This window comes from Hippopotamus amphibius, chromosome 12 (assembly GCF_030028045.1).
Source record: "Hippopotamus amphibius kiboko isolate mHipAmp2 chromosome 12, mHipAmp2.hap2, whole genome shotgun sequence".
NCBI classification, from domain to species: Eukaryota; Metazoa; Chordata; class Mammalia; order Artiodactyla; family Hippopotamidae; genus Hippopotamus; species Hippopotamus amphibius.
The window spans coordinates 40,943,941-40,963,427 of record NC_080197.1 but is presented as its reverse complement, the minus strand read 5'-3'; the positions used below and the strand labels follow the sequence as shown (position 1 = coordinate 40,963,427).

The window sequence follows — 19,487 nt, the reverse complement described above, 5'->3', positions numbered from 1 at the left end:
TGGTGGTCAAAGACTCGCTCCACTTAACGATAAATGCCTGCTGAATCGGCCCTGCTCTGTCCTGCTATCACGCCGCCTCTGTGACAGTTGTCCAGCTTGGGTTCCCCAGGAAGCAGACTCTGAGATAGAGGTTAGTGAGCAGGATATTTATTAGGAAGCATTCTTGAGATTAAGAAAAAAAACTCTTTGGAAGGAAGAGCAAGGAATCAAAACTGAACAGGGAAGAAGTTGAACTGTGTTACATTTTCAAAAACGGCCTGAGTCGAACATCTAGGAATCTAAGATGGCCCTTCAGCATTGTCTTGAGTTGGGGCAAGGGCTGGACCTTTGTATTCCCATATGCATCAGTCATTGGACAGGGGACCGGCTTTTATACCCCCAAGTTATGAGATGTGAGCCACCCAGGAAGGGGGCATGACCTTGTTGAGGCAGCTCTTTTTAGCCGAGATAGTCCCTGGGGAGGCTGCCAGCTAAGCTGTCATTTGAACTGACATCCCCCTAAAGGTTATCGGTTATATTCTTTCTATTTCTTTCTGACTGCCTTAAGATTTTTTTTTTTCTTTTTTTCTTTTGTCTTTAGTTCTCAGAAGTTTAATTATCCTGTGTCTTTGCATGGATTTCTTTGGGTTTATCTTATTTGGGATTCACCTCTTGAATCTATTAGTTTATATTTTTCATCTAATCTGTGAAGTTTTCCAGTCATTCTTTCTTCAGATAATCCATTGACCCTCCTCTCTTCCTTTCCAACCTCTCAGATCTATTGTTTTTGTCCCATGGGTCCCTGAGGCTCTGTTCATTTTAGAAGACTCAAGCTCCTGTTTAAATCTTTAATTTTAGTAGAAACCGACTCTGTTTAGGTTTAGTTCACGGGTCCTGGACTACCTTAGTGGGCTCTAATTCCAATGACAATTTAATTTTCACAGCCTTTGTAATGTTGTGCTTTTGGTTTGATGTAGCGTGGGTGGGGCTCCCTGCAGTCCCTACTGGTTCTGCCTAAGGGGGCAGAAGGAATTTCCTGGTGCTTGTAGGTGGGGAAAAGGACATCTCTGGCTGACACAGTAAAGAGTGCTTCTGGGCCTGGCTGCTTATCTTGGTAGGGGTGCCTCCCCAGGCCAGCTTTCCTCTGCCCACCTTCTCCCTGGATGTTTCTTGGTGGGAAGAAGGTTCTCAGGCCTAGCTGCGAAGAAAAGTACTTCCTAAGCCAGAGCTTGTTGTGGCAGATGCCCCCTCGCAATGGGGGATGGGAAGTCCTTCCTGTCCTGGGTGCTCGTGGAAGGATCCCCTTTGCTGGCGCCCCGCAACCATCCAGTGTCTCTTGGTGTAAGAGGGGAGTCTCAGGCCCTGAGGAGGAGACCACTTTTATCAGAGGCTTATGTCAGTGGGGCTCCTATTTATCCAGGGAAGAGGGAACCTACCTGTACCGCCTTCTGTTACTAGGCGTATGTCAAGAGATGCTCGTCCGGGGTTGCCTTCTTCCTTTGGGTGGGAGGATGTAAGATGCCTTGCACCTAGATTTTTCCTCCTATCCTGGGATCTCTAAGCAGTTCATCTTCCTCCTTACACCTTTCAGAGTTTTTTTTGGTTGCCTCTTTAATTATTTTCAGCATTTATACTTGTACTTGGAGAGGGAGTGGGGTGGAGGAACGGAACAGGAAGAAACAGATCTATGCCATCTTGTCTGAAGTGAAAGTCTGAGATGACAAAATTTTGGAAAATATAATATCGTAAAGTACCATCAGCTTGTAAAACAATATTTTTTCTTCAACATCATGATTCTAATCTTTACATATTAAATGCATTAATTATATTACAGTGTTTATAATTTATAGATTTATTTATTATAATCTTCTAATTTACTGCATCTATTTTAATTATTTGTTCTCAGACTTATCCCAGAGCACTCACACATAGTGTCTGCTTAACAAATTGTTGTTAAGTAATTAAATTATAATATACATTTTTATAAGTGTTAAATGAAGGCACAGAGGTCTAGATGACCTGCTCAAAATTATGTAGCTAATTACTGGTGTGATTTGGATTAATATTAAATACTTTTTTTGGTAGACCCCAAATCCATTGCATCTGGAATACCATATACAGATTCTTTGATTTACTATTGCTGCTTCTATTTTATTTCTGATATTTGGATATCTCAGAGTGACATTAGAAATGTAGCTATTTTCAGTAAGTATTTTTTGGTTATCCTGTGAGATTCATTAAATAATAATAATTTTTAAAAGCCTCTGTAATCAGTAATCAGCATCTCACCAATGATAATACTTTTGTCTGAGATTAATATCAGTGCTTTTCAATGCATCAGAATAAAACTAATCTCTATTATAGAATCCACAGCTGGCCTGATGGAACTGTAATAACAAAAGTAATTGGTATTTTTTGATATTCACAGGATGCAAATTATAACTTGTCTCCTGTGTACAGAAAAAAGTGGGTCTTTTTGTAAGTGATTAAAGTTGATGTTGGTAAAGTTACGTTTTTCCATGTTTCAGAGATTTTTCTGATGCTTGTAGCTTGTATAAAAATAGTGGTATATTTATTATATCCTTGAGCAATGTAAAGTTTTATTGCACATTAAGAGTAGTCAACTATAATTTGACATAGAATTATTAGGCCTATGCAACTTAATTTAGGAAGGAGAAAAATCATTATGGTTTTTATTTGTTACCTCAAGTTACCAAAATGATTCTTTAACTGATAATCCTAAATTCAAGGATGAGGAGTGCTAATGATAGAAAATTTAGGACGAATGAAAGCATATATTTATTTTCATTTTGTGTATTTCATTATAAGTATATAAAATCTTAGATTAGCCAGTTTGTATTTACTTGGTGAAAGCCAAACTTTAATGTATTATTATTGTTTTGATAAATTTAACTGAGCTCAAGTCAGAAGCCTTGTTAATTAAGAAATATATATCCTCATGGATAGCAATGTGCGCATAATTGTTCATGTTGCCTAAAATCATACTGAGAATTTTCGTCTTTTGAAAGCCATTTTTAATATTATCAGAATACTAAATGTAATGTTTTAAAGGAGTTTTCCGTTATAGACAATTTCAGATTTTATGAGATATAAATGTTAGTGACATGGGGAAAGTATAACTAAAGATATTTACATTTTTGTAACTTTAAGTTGATGTATGTAAATGCTGTCCATTCTGATCACGACTTAGATTAAAAAATTAGTGATACTACCTTGACATTGATGTTATTTGAATTTGTTTGCTTATCATGGGTATTGGATATCCATGTATTTTGAAATAATATGGGAGAAATGAAATAATTCCATAAAAGATAGTCTGGCATAGTGTAAGGATAATTGGGTAGATGTTTGATTACAGGGCTCAAATACTGGGTTGAATACTAACTTACCAGCTCACAACTTTGGGGCCAGCAATTTAGTGTCACTGTACCCTTCATTTCCTCATATGTTATAGGAAAATTAAAATTCCTACTTTGTAAGGTTGTTTAAAGGATGACAGATGCCATAAATGTCCTAACATTGCCTAGTAAGTAATAGATGCTTAGAAAATTGTCATCATGTTCTATTTATATATATTACTTAAGTTGGTTGTGATAATGGGCATATTTTCTACGTTGGTAAGCTTACTGAAATATATGTCAGCTTGTCCACTGACTTGGTGATTCAGAGCATGGCTTTCTGATAGAAATGACTATACAAGAGCTCATTTTAGGATTTTTCAGAAGTTGGTCATGTCACGAGGCCAAATTTGGTGCAAGTAGTTAGATCAGAGTTGCTTGATGACCCAAGTATTGCTTGAGGACGAATGGAGAGCTGGGTAAACTCCTCTGTCACCTGCACACTTTAGCTGTGTAACAAGACTTCAGCGAACTCCAGGAAGAATGTTCCTTTAAAATGATGTGTTTAGATTGGAAAAAGAAAAAATGAAAACAAAGCTCTACTGAATTTTCTTTAGTTTAACACAAGTGGAATTGGCCCTGCTAGAGAAAGTCTTCATATACTACAATAGTTTAGAAAATAAATAGTTGTACTTAGCCTTGAAATCCATACTGAACTAAAGCATTCTTACATCTCCTTGTGTTTCTGATCAATTTCCCTTCCATATCTTTCTCACTAGTTAATATGTGCTGAACTTCTTTACCTTTAAAATTCTGAAGTATACTTTAAATTTGCAAGGAATTTAACTAGAAAGTAGGGAAACTTTCTCTAATCTTTTCTGGACAAATTTTTAGTTTACTTTGAAGTTCAAGACCTGTCACGGTTTGTGTCTAGTAAACATGAAAAGAAAACAGTTAAAGAGGCTCACCATCGTTTGAGATGGATTTATTATTTTTACTTTAAAAACAGACCATTTTAAAATTTATATTTGAAATCAATCAGAAATCCAGACTCATTATCTTTACAGGTATAAGTGAGAACTTTTCACTGATGTATTTTACATTTAAATCAGAAGCAGTCCAGTGAACCTCATCTACATGTCAAGACATTTTGCTTCAGATTATTTATTGACAGACATCAAATGACACTGATACTTTATGTGCTTCTCGGGGTATACTTATGAATGTTAGGCTTTTGCTAATTTTGACTTATTTCAGTATGCAAATTTTAATAATTATTTGAAAATGCATATGCTCTGTTATCCATAAATACTTTGGAGGGTTTGTTCTATAGGATAGAAGCATCAGTATGTACTGCTACACACACACTCAAACTCACACACACACACTGATTTTTGCTAGAGCTTTTTCTATAATGGCAGAACTGGAAAAAACCTAAGTGCCCATCAATAATAGGAGTGGTTTCACTCAAACTTGTGAAAATTATAGTATGTCATATTATTTTATTAGTTAGAGCCCTTGATGTATTGATGGGTTAAAAAATTAGGTTGCATGGTAAATTTTTAAAATAAATTTATTTATTTGTTTATTTATTTATTTAGTTTTTGGCTGCATTGGGTCTTCATTGCTGCACATGGGCTTTCTCTAGTTGCGGTGAGCAGGGGCTGCTCTTCATTGTGGTGTGCAGGCTCCTCATTGTGGTTGCTTCTCCTGTTGTGGAGCATGAGCTCTAGGCATGTGGGCTTCAGTAGTTGCAGGACAGGGGCTCAATAGTTGTGGCTCACTGGCTTTAGAGCACAGGCTCAATAGTTGTGGCGCAAGGGCTTAGTTGCTCCTTGGCATGTGGTATCTTCCTGGAGCAGGGATCGAACCTGTGTCCCCTGCATTGGCAGGAAGGTTCTTAGCCACTGTGCCACCTAGGAAGTCCTGCATGGTAATTTTTATAGTTGAATCCGTTGTTTTTTAAATAAGAATCCCAGGAAGACTCAATTGTGTGTATATATTTATATGAACTTGGAGAAAAGTATGGAAAGAAATAGAAGAGTTAAGGTTGTATAATAAAATTATTGATTCATATGTTCAAATGTGTACATATTATTTTATTTTTTAAAATATATTTTATATTTTTAATTGATAAGGAAAACTTTAACCTACTATACTTTTTTTTTAAGCTCTTTATTGGATATAATTGCTTTAACACTCTTGTACCAGCTTTTGAGGTACACCAAAGTGAATCAGCTGTATTTATACATATATGCCCATATCCCCTCCCTCCCACGACTTCCTCCTAGCCTCCCTGTCCTGGCCCTCTAAGGCATCACCATCATTGAGATGATCTCCTTTTGTTATACAGCAACTTCCCACTAGTTATCTGTTTTACAGTTGGTAGCATATATATGTCTTTGCTACTCTCTCACTTCATCCCAGATTCCCCTTTGCCCCCCTGCCCTTCGCCCCCCCAACCCCATGTCCTCTAGTCCATTCTCTGTATCGGTATCCTTATTCTTGCCCTGTCCTTGGGTTCATCAGTACCATCTTTTTTTTTAGAGTCTATATATATGAGTTAGCATACAATATTTGATTTTCTCTTTCTGGCTTACTTCACTCTGTATGACAGACTCTGGGTCTATCCACCTCATTACATATAGCTCCATTTCATTCCTTTTTATGGCTGAGTAATATTCCATTGTATATATATGCCACATCTTCTTTATCCATTCATCTGTTGATGGGCATTTAGGTTGCTTCCATGTCCGGGCTATTGTAAATAGTGCTGCAATGAACATTATGGTACATGTTTCTTTTTGGATTATGGTTTCCTCTGGGTATATGCCCAGTAGTGGGATGACTGGATCATGTGGTAGTTCCATTTTTAGATTTTTAAGGCACCTCCAAACTGTTTTCCATAGTGGCTGTACCAGTTTACATTCCCACCAACAATGCAGGAGAGTTCCCTTTTCTCCACAGCCTCGCCACCATGTATTGTTTCCAGTTGTTGAGATGATGGCCTTTCTGACTGGTGTGAGGTGATAACTCATTGGGACTTTGACTTGCATTTCTCTGATGAGTGATGTTGAGCATCTTTTCATGTGTTTGTTGGCCATGTGTATGTCTTCTTTGGAGAAATGTCTAATTAGGTCTTCTGCCCATTTGTGGATTGGGTTATTTGCTTTTTTGGTATTAAGCTGCCTGAGCTGCTTGTCTGTTTTGGAGATTAATCCTTTGTCTGTTACTTCATTGGCAAGTATTTTCTCCCGCTCTGAGGGTTGTCTTCTTGTCTTGTTTATGTTTTCTTTCGCTGTGCAAAAGCTTTTAAGTCTCATTAGGTCCCATTTGTTTATTCTTGATTTTCTTTCCATGATTCTAGGAGGTGAGTCCAAAAGGATCTTGCTTTGATGGATGTCATAGAGTGTTCTGCCTATGTTTTCCTCTAGGAGTTTTATAGTGTCTGACCTTATATTTAGGTCTTTAATCCATTTTGAGTTTATTTTTGTGTATGGTGTTAGGAAGTGCTCTAATTTCATTCTTTTACATGTTGCTGTCCAATGTTCCCAGCACCACTTATTGAAGAGGCTTTTTTCCATTGTCTATTCTTGCCTCCTTTGTCAAAGATAAAGTGCCCATATGTGCTTGGGTTTACCTCTGGGTTCTCTATTCTGTTCCCTTGATCTTCCTTTCTGTTTTTGTGCCAGTACCTTACTGTCTTGATCACTGTGGCCTTGTAGGACAGTTTGAAGTCAGGAACCCTGATTCCACCAATTCCATCTATCCTTCTCAAGATTGCTTTGGCTATTCACGGTATTTTGTGTTTCCATACAAATCTTAAGATTTCTTGCTCTAGTTCTGTGAAAAATACCATTGGTAATTTGATAGGGATTGTGTTGAATCTATAAATTGCTTTGGGTAGTGTAATCATTTTCACAATGTTGGTTCTTCCAATCCAAGAACATGATACGTCCCTCCATCTGTTTGTGTCGTCTTTGATTTCTTTCATCAATGTCTTAAAGTTTTCTGCATACGATCTTTTGCCTCCTTAGGCAGGTTTATTCCTAGGTATGTTATTCTTTTTGTTGCAATGGTGAATGGGAGAGTTTCCTTAATTTCTCTTTCTGCTCTTCCATTGTTAGTGTATAGGAATGCAAGAGATTTCTGCGCATTAATTTTGTATCCTGCTACTTTACTAAATTCATCAATTAGTGCTAGCAGTTTTCTGGTAGAATCTTTAGGGTTTCTATGTATAATATCATTGTCATCTGCAAAGAGTGACAATTTTACTTCTGTTTTTACATTTTGGATTCCTTTTATTTCATTTTCTCCTCTGATTGCTGTGGCTAAAACTTCTAAAACTATGTTGATTAACAATGGTGAGAGTGGACACCCTTGTCTTGTTCCTGTTCTTAGAGGGAATTCTTTCGGTTTTTCACCATTTAGAATGATGTTGGCTTTTGGTTTCTCATATATAGCTTTTATTATGTTGAGGTAATTTCCTTCTATGCCCATTTTCTGAAGAGTTTTTATCATAAATAGATGTTGAATTTTGTCAAAAGTTTTTTCCATATCTATTGAGATTATCCCATGGTTTTTATCCTTCAATTTGTTGATATGATGTATCACATTGATTGATTTGCATATATTGGAGAAACCTTGCATCTCAGGGATAAATCCCACTTGATCATGGTGTATGATCTTTTTAATGTGCTGTTGGAATCTGTTAGCTAGTATTATGTTGAGGATTTTTGCATCTATATTCATCAGTATTGGCCTGTAAGTTTCTTTTTTTGTGACATCTTTGCCTGGTTTTGGTGTCAGGGTGATGGTGGCCTCGTAGAATGGGTTTGGGAGTGTTGCTCCTTCTGCTGTATTTTGGACTCGTTTGAGAAGGATAGGTGTTAGCTCTTCTCGAAATGTTTGATAGAATTCACCTGTGAATCCATCTGGCCCTGGGCTTTTGTTTGTTGGGAGATTTTTAATCACAGTCTCAATTTCCGTGCTTGTGATTTGTCTGTTCATAGTTTCTATTTCTTCCTGGTTCAGTCTTGGAAGATTGTATTTTTCTAAGAATTTATCCATTTCTTCCAGGTTATCCAATTTATTGGCATATAGTTGCTTGTAGTAGTCTCTCATGATCTTTTGTATTTCTGCAGTGTCAGTTGTTACTTCTCCTTTTTCATTTCTAATTCTGTTGATTTGCATCTTCTCCCTTTTTTTCCTAATGAGTCTGGCTAATGCTTTATTAATTTTATCTTCTCAAAGAACCAGCTTTTAGTTTCATTGATCTTTGCTATTGTTTCCTTCATGTCTTTTTCATTTATTTCTGCTCTGATCTTTATGATTTCCTTCCTTCTACTCACTCTGGTGTTTCTTTGTTCTTCTTTCTCTAATTGTTTTAGGTGTAAGGTTAGGTTGTTTGTTTGATATTTTTCTTGTTTCTTGAGATAGGATTGTATTGCTATAAACTTCCCTCTTAGAACTGCTTTTGCTGCATCCCATAGGTTTTGGGTTGTTGTGTTTTCACTGTCATTTGTTTCTAGATAGTTTTTGATTTTCTCTTTGATTTCTTTAGTGATTTCTTGGTTGTTTAATAGTGTATTGTTTAGCCTCCATGTGTATTTGTATTTTTTACCTTGGCACAATCAAATTAGGATTCTTCAAGGACAGCTTATTTATAAAGGGAATAAGTACAAGGATTGGAGATAAGATATGTTGTAAGAGAACCTCAAGGGATTATTCAGGAACCAGAGGCTACCAACAGCACAGCTGTTACAACTCTAAGCTCAAAGAGGTGAGTAGAGGGAGACGTATCAGAACCCAAAAGGAAAGGAAGTCATGTTATAAACTAAATGATGTTGACTAGAGTAGTAACCTTTATTCAAGGGACGTAGTCAGGTCAAGGTAAACTTACAGGAAGAGAACCAGGGGAATAAATGTCTTCAACTCATTCTCAGCTCTCCCACCAGCTACTGCCAGGGCTCCCTATTGACTGGACTCAACCAAAACCAAAGTGTGAGAGGACCCATTGACGGCATTTATATAGTTAAATCACTTTAGGCAGATAACAGGGGCAACTGTAGAGATTGGGTCTTGAGGAGTAAGCAGAAGTTGTCTGGGATAAAATAACCAGCATTATTTTTAAATTAAATCATCAGAATAATCCAGAAGCGGGAAAAAGTATTATAATATGCAAAATAATGACATCCATTTTCTTTTCAGGCTTATAGAATTATTTTTAAGTTGACCTAAACCCAAAGACAGAATTAACATAATAATTTGAAGATGGCCTTCTTCCTCACTCTCCTCTGTGCAGAAGTTCTAGTTTCTCCCCCAAATTCTGATGAAGACATAGCCCAGGACATCTCGGATTGAGGGTAGAGGGCTATAGTTCTCTAAGGTGAATATGGCCCTGGTGCCCACAAAGTGAAGATTGGTCTGAATGCTTTTACTATTAGTAGAGATTTTCTGTTAATCTCTAGTGTGTCTTCCAGAAGTAGCAATGCAATTAAGGTCATGGATAGGGAGCTGACATTGCCAAGCCTCAGTATATTCCAGGCGCCATGAGTGCGTTCACATAGGTTATTACCCTTACGTGTCTCAGCTAACCTGTACCATGACTATTATTTTACCACATGTCTGATGAATACAAGAGATTAGATAATCAATTGGAGTTTAAAGAACTTTCTCAAAGATGATGATAGAGTCTGGAATTGGACCTTGATCTGTTTGCCTCCCTCCTGGCAAAGCCTCACTTGGCTGTGGCATTGTGAAGGAGTCATTATCTGTTACTGTAGCTCTCTCTCCTGTCCAAGAAATATGACTTTCCTATCCCCTCTCTCTTTACTGTGTCTTACATTCATTCCCTTAGTTATGTTTTTAACAAATATTTATTCAGTCCCACTGTCGATACCAACAAATATATGGCCTTCACCTTCATGGATTTTACAGCTTGATAGATGTTCTCAAGGTAGCAATCCTATTCATTTCCTTTAACCCCAGATCCTTTACCATGAGGTTCTTTGCCTCAATCTTCCCATTTATTTACTATGACTGAGAATTATTCTTTTATCTTATTTGTTTAAATTAAAATGTAACCTAAAATATACATTTTGTTAAAAACTCTTTTGCTGTTTCATTATTGGGAAGAAATAAAGATTCCATAATAATAAGAAAAAAGATGAAATAAGGAAACTATGTAAAACAGTTTTTTTTTTAAAGATACTGTCTGGTTTTATTAAAACAAATTAGTCTCCCCAAGAAGTGTGTAAATGAGCATTCATGTTCAGACTTATATTTTCATCAGGCTAAAGTGTATAATATTCCCTCAAATGAGTGCATTTTCTGTTCATTAAATTGAGAATTGGTTTGCATTCAAAATCTTCCTTGCAAAAGACAAGTTAAAACTTCTGTTCAAGTGGCTTGTATCATTACAACTGCAATGCTAATGTACATTGGAACTCATTTCCCACCCCCACGCCCCACCCCCATTTAGACATGCTTGTTCACTCTTTGGAAAGCCCCAGATTGGGTTACTTAAGTAATCCCATTTTTGTAACTGAGCCAGTGTTATCATTATCAAAATTACAACTGATTCAGAGCACAGCATCAAGCAGGATGACTGGTACATAGAAACAAGTGCTGATTCCTCTCATTTGGCTTTAGTTGCATTGCACTGCGAAGCTGTAGGAACTGCCAATGCTTTAGTTCACCCTTTAATAATTAAATTAGGTGATCTTCAGTAGGGTAACATTTGGTAGACCCCCATGCACATTGTGTTCTGTTATCATCTTTGGATGTGATTTCAGAGGAGCAAACAATCAACGACAATCATATACACACACACAGACACACATACACACAAATATTCCAGTTTGAAATTGGCATTATTTTATGGTAGGTCCTAGATTCTCCTCCTAGGCCTGATCCCAGACAACTTACCTAATATCTCTGATCCTCTTTAACTTTCCACTTTTGTAAAATGAAGGAGTTGGACAAAATAAGTGGTTTTATTCCCTTGTTGCAGTATTCCAAGAATCCTTGAGCCACCAGAATGATAGCTGGGGACACCAGATTGGCAAAACGGGGCAGGTTTAGTTGCTCCCTTGTAGTTCCACCAGAGTACTTCCATTTTATTTCATTTGTTAATACTCCCAAGTAAGTTTTCCAATTCCTGATATCTTTTCACCTATTTATCAATAGTAGGACTTGTATTCTATTTTTGGCTACATGGTGAGTTACAGCTTATACAACCACACAGACCCTGGAATAATCAATAGTTCCTTTGAAATCTGCAGTGTATGAAATGTGAATTATTCATCATGTGTTTATGCCTGGTTTCTACATGTGAAATAGTTAAGCCTATTCTTAATTTTCTCTCTTTGTAAGCTTCAAAGCAGGAAATTAAACCATTGCCCAAAACCCCTGGCATTCTTGATTTTGTTTAGAAGGTATAAATCTGGTAAATTGTGAGCAGAGAGCTGTTGCCATATTGATGGCTGTATTTGTCTGTGTAGATTGTATTTCCACAGCTGTCCATTGAGATGGTTGCTCCCTGTATAAAGTGGTTCTAGAGTCATGCACGTGCTTGGGATTTTAATCTTAAAAGAATTTTTTAGCTCTTCCTGCTTTGAGTTTCAAAATCTAGGGAATATAATGTGTTCCATTCTAAAGGGTGATAGTTTGGCTTTTGTATTTTTTAGGATAACATGTTGAGAATGAAGTGGTGTTTAAGTGGAGCCCCTGGGGAAGTTTTTTGCCAACAATCGTTTTGACATCCCATGTGCTCTATTGTAACAAGAAAGCAGAATAAATAAGCTAAACTAGGTGGTCAGGATCCTGTTAGGATGAAAGCAACTATAATTTCCTTTATAATGATGAAAAGCAAACAAAAACCCTGCACAAATAGATTTAATCAATGTTTAAAGACTAGTCTCCCAGGCTGTTGCTTGTTTGACAGTCTTGGGTGGAGGTAGAAACGGAGTGGGAAAATAAATAATTACTAAGTACAGATAATAGAAATTACTGGGCAAGTGGAATACAAAATTGTTCCGAATACTTATCAGGCCAGTTTGACTCACAGTGGACCTGGGTTACCTCTCCCAGCTCTGGATTATTTCACAGACGGAATTATGTCAGACTCAGAAACTGTAGGAGCTATTAGCCATGCTGCCACATGCTAGCTTAGCAGTTTTGTTTTTCAAGATTACTGAATTGAATTTTATTACATCAAAAACTGTCAAATCTAAGAGAAGTCCTCTGATCCAGAGATTCCCAATACACGGCATGTGTGTGGTCATTTTAATTCTTCCTTTCTCCCTCTGACCGTAATCAATATTATTAATTGATCATTATTAATTGATCTAGGCTCTTTTCCACTGAGTCTAGATTTAGCCTCAGAATCCTTCTCAAATCAGAGGTACAGACAAGTCTCTTGTAATTAATGAATCTGAATTGTTTGAAACCTGTTTGCCATCCCCGATTGATTCCAAATTTCCTGATGGAAGAAGATAAATAACATAGTTGACTATGACTTGCCAAAATCATCTGCTATTTAGTAGCTGAAGTAGAATTAAAACAGAGGTTACCTGGCTCTCAGTTCAGTATTCTTTTCATTAATCTATATAGGCTTAAAAGGATTTTGAGATCTTACAAGGAAAAGTGCTTTAGGTAATAATGTTATGGTCTATATTCCATCTAGGAACTTCTAGTGTTATAAGATTACTTATATAGTAATTGTATTTTTCATCATTTCATTATAGTTATATTCTTAAAAAGACACACACATGTAGAAGAGGGGCATTTAGGAACTTTTTTTTAGGAATTTTTTTTTTTTAGGAAGAAAGTAGTGTAATATTCCATTTGTGTCTTGAGAAAAATATAAAATAATGACATTACTGCCAACTACCATGATTATTTTTCATTTAGGCTAATTATCCCATGAAAAAGAATCCTGCCGTGTATATAATTTTTTTTGGTTTTCATAATTTTATAATGAATATTATACCTATGTATAATTTGATAATTTTAATTAAAAAATCAAAACTGAGTTTAAATGGAAGAAAACAATTTCTCATAAACTTCAAAAAATAATCATTTGCTTAGGGTATGATAAATAAACTCTCAGTATTTGCCACTTTGAAATTAGATTTTGGTAACCATTACCCCCATTTTATGTTCAGTGTTGTTTTTGCTTTTTAAACATTCAAAAGCAAAACTATTCATTTAACTGAGTTGTTATTTTGGGGAGGAAAAAGTGCAATACACAGATTCATTCATTTGTAGTGGTTCATTTCAGTTTCTCATCGAATCAGTCTTTGAGACAATTACTGTAGCTTGATTTTTTTTTTCTACCTTCTCTGGTAACAGAGGCATTGTATTTAGAAAATATGAAGGAAAGTGATGTTGATTAGTAAGCGTGCTCAGGGAAGAGATTTTTAACTAGTATTTGGGAAGCTGTAGCATCATGCTTATCAACTTTGAGCTTTCTTCGTCCCTTTCTCCTTCACCTTCCCTGTGAAACTCTAGGAATAACAAGAGGCATATCCACAATTCCCTCCCTTGTATAGGGACGTAACATATTTCATACAATCTTAATCACTGATTCCAAATAAATTAAGAGTTTTTTTTAACAGACCTTGATCTTACAGGAAAAAAATGACCAAAGTTTGCTCTTTCCACACACTTGAGTAAACAAAAAACCTCTTCTATGTCAATAAAGAAATGGGAATAAACCTGCCAGTTATGTCACTATTGGAAAACATGTATTGAGAGCTTATTAAATGCAGGCCAAACTGTTAAACTCAGACTTTATCTTTAGGGGCTTCCTATCTAATTGGGATATACCTCAGTTTATTAGAAATAATTAAGTAAAAGTTAAATGACTACTAATTTTAGAAGCACAAAAGTTGTTTTCACTTTTGTATAATGGAAGAAATAATATTAATCCACCTGACCAATAAATATTGACAACCAGTCATATTATGTATAGGGTGCTTTGTGAAAGTAGAATAATATTAGACAATCTAATAAAGGTTCACTTTTACTTGCCTACATTTATGTCACTTTTACTGCAGAAAATTGCCTTGATATTTTTCCTAATAAACATTTTATTTTTTAATTTTTAGAGAACAGAAATTGATAAAATAGACTTAAATTTGATGGGTTCTTTAGAAAAATCATTTTCAGGATTATCGTTATTAGAATTGCTTTGAATATATATAAGCAGCTTAGATTAAGATTCTGTTACATGAATGGTAATGCACATAAAACTGAAAGTGATTGTGCACTATGTAAATGCCACAGTTTTATAAAATAGTTCTAGGTCGATGTTAAAATGTAACCCGGTATGCTCATCTAGACATGAGCACACATCTGACATAAATTGACTTGATGGTTCTCCAGGACTGGAATTCCAGTTCCCACACCTACTCCCACTCATCCACCCACCTCTATTGGACAAGTGCCTGATTAAACAGATGGGTTTTGGGCTGTGCTCTCAAAACAGGCAACCTCCACCATTATTAAGCAAAACATTGGGTGAAAATAGGTTATATTGTGTTGTTGTGATTCTGGGCATGATAATTTGAGTGTAAAGCTACTATTCATTACTGTGGTTTTTTGTTACCGAGAATAAGTTTTTCTTTATGAATGAATACGTATAAATTGGAGGACAGCAGATGGAGTTTCAGGGATCTGGAAAGCCTATAGACAGGGAAGGAATTCTCAGTCAAATATAAAAATAAAAAATAAAAAATTACCAGGAGTGTGAAATGCCATTGGTTGTATAAATGTATGCAGCTAAGATTTTTAATAAAATGTTTGGGTTTGCCAGGAGACATCATGAAATTTCTCGGATCCACTAAAGTGTATGGAACCAAGACAGAATTCATAACACCTTTCCTCACGCCCCTTCAACAAGTTACCACTTCAGCAGTTACAGAGTTTACTTTTGGGCAGGACATTAAATTCTCGATACCATCTACGTAAATATTACACATTTTCACTGTGAAATCAGAAGGATTTGGGGGACCTGAGGTGATAAGGTAGCAGATGACTTTATAATAAATGAAGTGGGACTTCCATGGCAGTCCAGTGGTTAAGACTCTGTGCTTCCACTGCAGGGGGCACAGGTTCAATCCCTGGTCAGAGAGGTAAAATACTAAAATCCTGCATGCTGTGTGGTGTGACCCCCCCCCCAAAAAAAAAGTTAAAAAAATACATATATATATAATATCTGAAGTGAATTTTGTTTATGGTTGACTAATGGCGTTGCTACGCAGCCCATATGTGTGATGAAAGCACCAAGGGGAAGGCGTGAGCAGCAGTTAGATGGCACTGTACTTGGAAGGTCATGTGAGATAAGATTTGATGCTCTAACATTGACATATTGAGAAAACCTTCAAAGGCATTTGTTCTGCATGCATTTTCATGATGTTCTCTGTAGTGTTTCCATAATTAGCAAACTATCATATATGAATATAGGCATTTATTCTTAAAATGCTCCATTATTTATTGATAGAATCATTAACACTCTGATATTTGCTTCTCTTATTATGGCAGTGCATGGTCTGCGGACATCACAACTAAAATTCAAGTGAAAGAGTCCTGCTCCTCTTTCTTAAATGGTTTCTTTAATCTTTTGGTAGCTCAGGTTTCTCCGCAAAGAAAGGGACCGTGGTTGCCATATACTTTTTTTATGTTGCTACAGGACTTCTGTTTTCTGGCTTTTGTAGCGACTAGATAAACACAGGCCTAAGATTAATACTTCAGCAGAAAACTGCAATGGAACTTTCTGAAAATTTGACCTCTTAAAAAAATCTAAATGGAATTTTTTTATATTTTGCTTGTTATTTGACTTCTATAATTATATGTACTAGATTAATGGATAAATCAGTAAGAAATGACATATCATTGTTTTACAAAAATATTTAAAATTTCTTTCCCTCAAAAAAAATTAATGCCGAAAGGAATAAATCTGTTACTATTTAAGAGTTAGTTCTTATTGCAAAGTGTCTTGAGATAGCTTTATTTGATGTGTTTAATTTAATTAAAATTATCATTATACTTTCTTGTTACATTGTCCTTTGAAATCATTGAAATTGCCTAAATAACATTGTTCTATCTCTACCTGATAAAATGGAGAAACCAGAAGATTAATTTAGATACAGAATGGAAATAAAAGTTTCACAATATGTACTTCATTTTATTAAAAGGAAGCACATTTTAAAAATAGTCATTTGAAGAGCAAAAGAGATAAAATTAGTGAAATATTTTAATTTTCATACCATCATAAAACAGTAATAAAGTCTGTCTGTATGAAAGTACATATTTTGATGTATATGTAAATATATGTGTGTGTGTGTATATATGTATGGCATGATCATTACCAACTTTTTCTTGAACTACTCTGGCATATATATATTTTTATATATTATTTAATGTCTTTTGTTTTCTTTTAAACAGCAAATGCCAGTCTTCTTGGAGGCGGAGGTGGTAAGTCCTGAACATTGCTTAAAATATGTTTTATAACTACACCAACCATAAGATGTTTAGTGAGTTCTGTGATGCTTTAAAGAAAATTAATTTTGCTGTAGTCATCAACCACTCAAATTGTAATCTTCCAGAAAATAATTTATAATAGAAATATTTTTAAGACCTTGGGTTTACCTAAATGTTATTTTAACTGACTTCAAAATATGTGGAATACCGTTCTCATCAAGGTTTGTGTTTCTACCTTTGGCATAAGTTATAGCAGCAATAAGCTTTTGAGATGAACACACATATAGTAGATGATAGAATCACTTTTTTTTTGGATAGAGTCACTTTTTAAAAAAATGTATTTTATTGAAGTATAGTTGATTTATAATGTCTTAATTTCTGCTGTACAGCAGAGTGATTCAGTTATACATGTGTGTATATATATACATTTTTTTCATATTCTTTACCATTATGGCTCATCACAGGATATTGAATATATTTCCCTGTGCTGTACAGTAGTCCCTTGTTGTTATCCATTCTCTATGTGATAGTTTGCACCTGCTAATCCCAAACTCCCAGTCCATCACTCCCCCACCCCCACTCCCACTCGGCAACCACAGTGGTATTTGTCTTTTTCTTTTCATTTTTCTTTTTCTTTTTCCTTCTATGGTATTTGTCTTTTTTTTTTTTTTTCATATCGTATTTGTCTTTCTCTGACTTACTTCACTTAGTATGCTGATCTCCAGGTCTGTCCATGTTGCTGTAAATGGCATTATTTCATTCTTTTTTATGGCTGAGTAATATTCCATTGTATACATGTACCACATCTTCTTTATCCATTTATCTGTCAATGGATGTTTAGGTTGTTTCCATGTCTTGGCTATTGTGAATAGTGCTGCTATGAACATAGGGGTGCATGTATCTTTTTCTTTTTTTTTTTTTTTTTGTTCTTTTTTTTTAAGAACTTTTATTGAGATACAGTTAACAGACAATAATCAACATATATTTAGAGTGTACAATTTGGTGTCCCAATCTCCCATTTCCCCCCAACCCTCCCCGCTTTCCCCACTTGGTGTCCATATGTTTGTTCTCTACATCTGTGTCTCTATTTCTGCCTTGCATTTCCTCTTTCATAGTTGTTAGCATTTGCCTTATGTATTGAGGTGCTCCTATATTGGGTGCACATATATTTATAATCGTTATCTCCTCTTCTTGGATGGATCCCTTGATCTTTATGTAATGTCCTTTCTTGTCTCTTGTAACATTTTTTATTTTAAAGTCTTTTTTATCTGATATGAGTATTGCTACTTCAGCTTTCTTTTGATTTTCATTTGCATGGAATATCTTTTTCCATCCCCTCACTTTCCATCTGTATGTGTCCCTAGGTCTGAAGTGGGTCTCTTGTAGACAGCATATATATGGGTCTTGTTTTTGTATCCATTCAGCTATTCTGTGTCTTTTGGTTGGAGCATTTAGTCCATTTACATTCAAGGTAATTATCAATATGTATGTTCCTATTACCATTTTCTTAATTGTTTTGTTTTTGTTTCTGTAGGTCCTTTTCTTCTCTTAAGTTTCCTGCGTAGAGAAGTTCCTTTAGCATTTGTTGTAGGGCTGGTTTGGTGATGCTGAATTCTCTTAGCTGTTGCTTGTCTTTTGATTTCTCCATCAAATCTGAATGAGATCCTTGCTGGGTAGAGTATTCTTGGTTGTAGGTTCTTCCCTTTCATCACTTGAAATATATCATGCCACTCCCTTCTGGCTTGCAGAGTTTCTGCTGAGAAATCAGCTGTTAACCTTGTGGGAGTTCCCTTGTATGTTATTTGTTGTTTTTCCCTTGTTGCTTTTAATAACTTTTCTCTGTCTTTCATTTTTGTCAGTTTGACTACTATACATCTCAGCATGTTTCTCCTTAGGTTTCTCCTGCCTGGGACTCTCTGTGCTTCCTGGACTTGGGTAGCTGTTTCCTTTCCCATGTTAGGGAAGTTTTCAACTATAGTCTCTTCCAGTATTTTCTCAGGTCCTTTCTCTCTCTCTTCTCCTTCTGGGACCCTTATAATGCGAATGTTGGTGTGTTTCACATTGTCCCAGAGGTCTCTTAGGCTGTCTTCAGTTCTTTTCATTCTTTTTTCTTTATTCTTTTCCGCATCAGTGATTTTCACCATTCTATCTTCAGGTCACTTATTCGCCCTTCTGCCTCAATCAATCTGCTCTTGGTTCCTTCTAGTGTATTTTTCATTTCTGTTATCGTGTTGCATATTTCTGTTTGTTTGCTCTTTAATTCTTCTAGGTCTTTGGTAAACTTTTCTATCTTTGCATCCAGTCATTTTTCAAAGTCCTGGATCATCTTCACCATCATTATTCTGAATTCTTTTTCTGTAAGGGTGCTTATCTCCTCTTCATTTAGTTGTTTTTCTGGGGTTTTATCCTGTCCCTTCATCTGGTACAAAGTCCTCTGCTTTTTCATTTTATCTGTCTTTCTGTGGCTGTGGTTTTCAGTTCCACAAGACGAAATACTGCTGATACTGCTTGATGCTGCTGTCTGCTCTCTTCACATGTATCTTTTTGAATTACAGTTCTGTCCAGATATATGCCCAGGAGTGGAATTGTTGGATCATATGGCAACTCTGATTTTAGTTTTTTTGAGGAACTTCCATAATGTTTTTCATAGTGGCTGCACAG

General features: G+C 35.8%; 1 protein-coding gene across 4 annotated transcripts in view; it reads left to right on the top strand.

Moving 5' to 3' along the window:
* MACROD2 (mono-ADP ribosylhydrolase 2) overlaps positions 1-19,487 on the top strand; it is a 1,919,130-nt gene that overhangs the window by 446,091 nt on the left and 1,453,552 nt on the right. For all 4 annotated transcript variants that reach the window (XM_057703765.1, XM_057703767.1, XM_057703766.1 and 1 more), the window contains exon 4: positions 16,791-16,820. In XM_057703765.1, the coding sequence (XP_057559748.1) occupies positions 16,791-16,820 (30 nt within the window). The remainder of the gene's footprint in view (positions 1-16,790; positions 16,821-19,487) is intronic.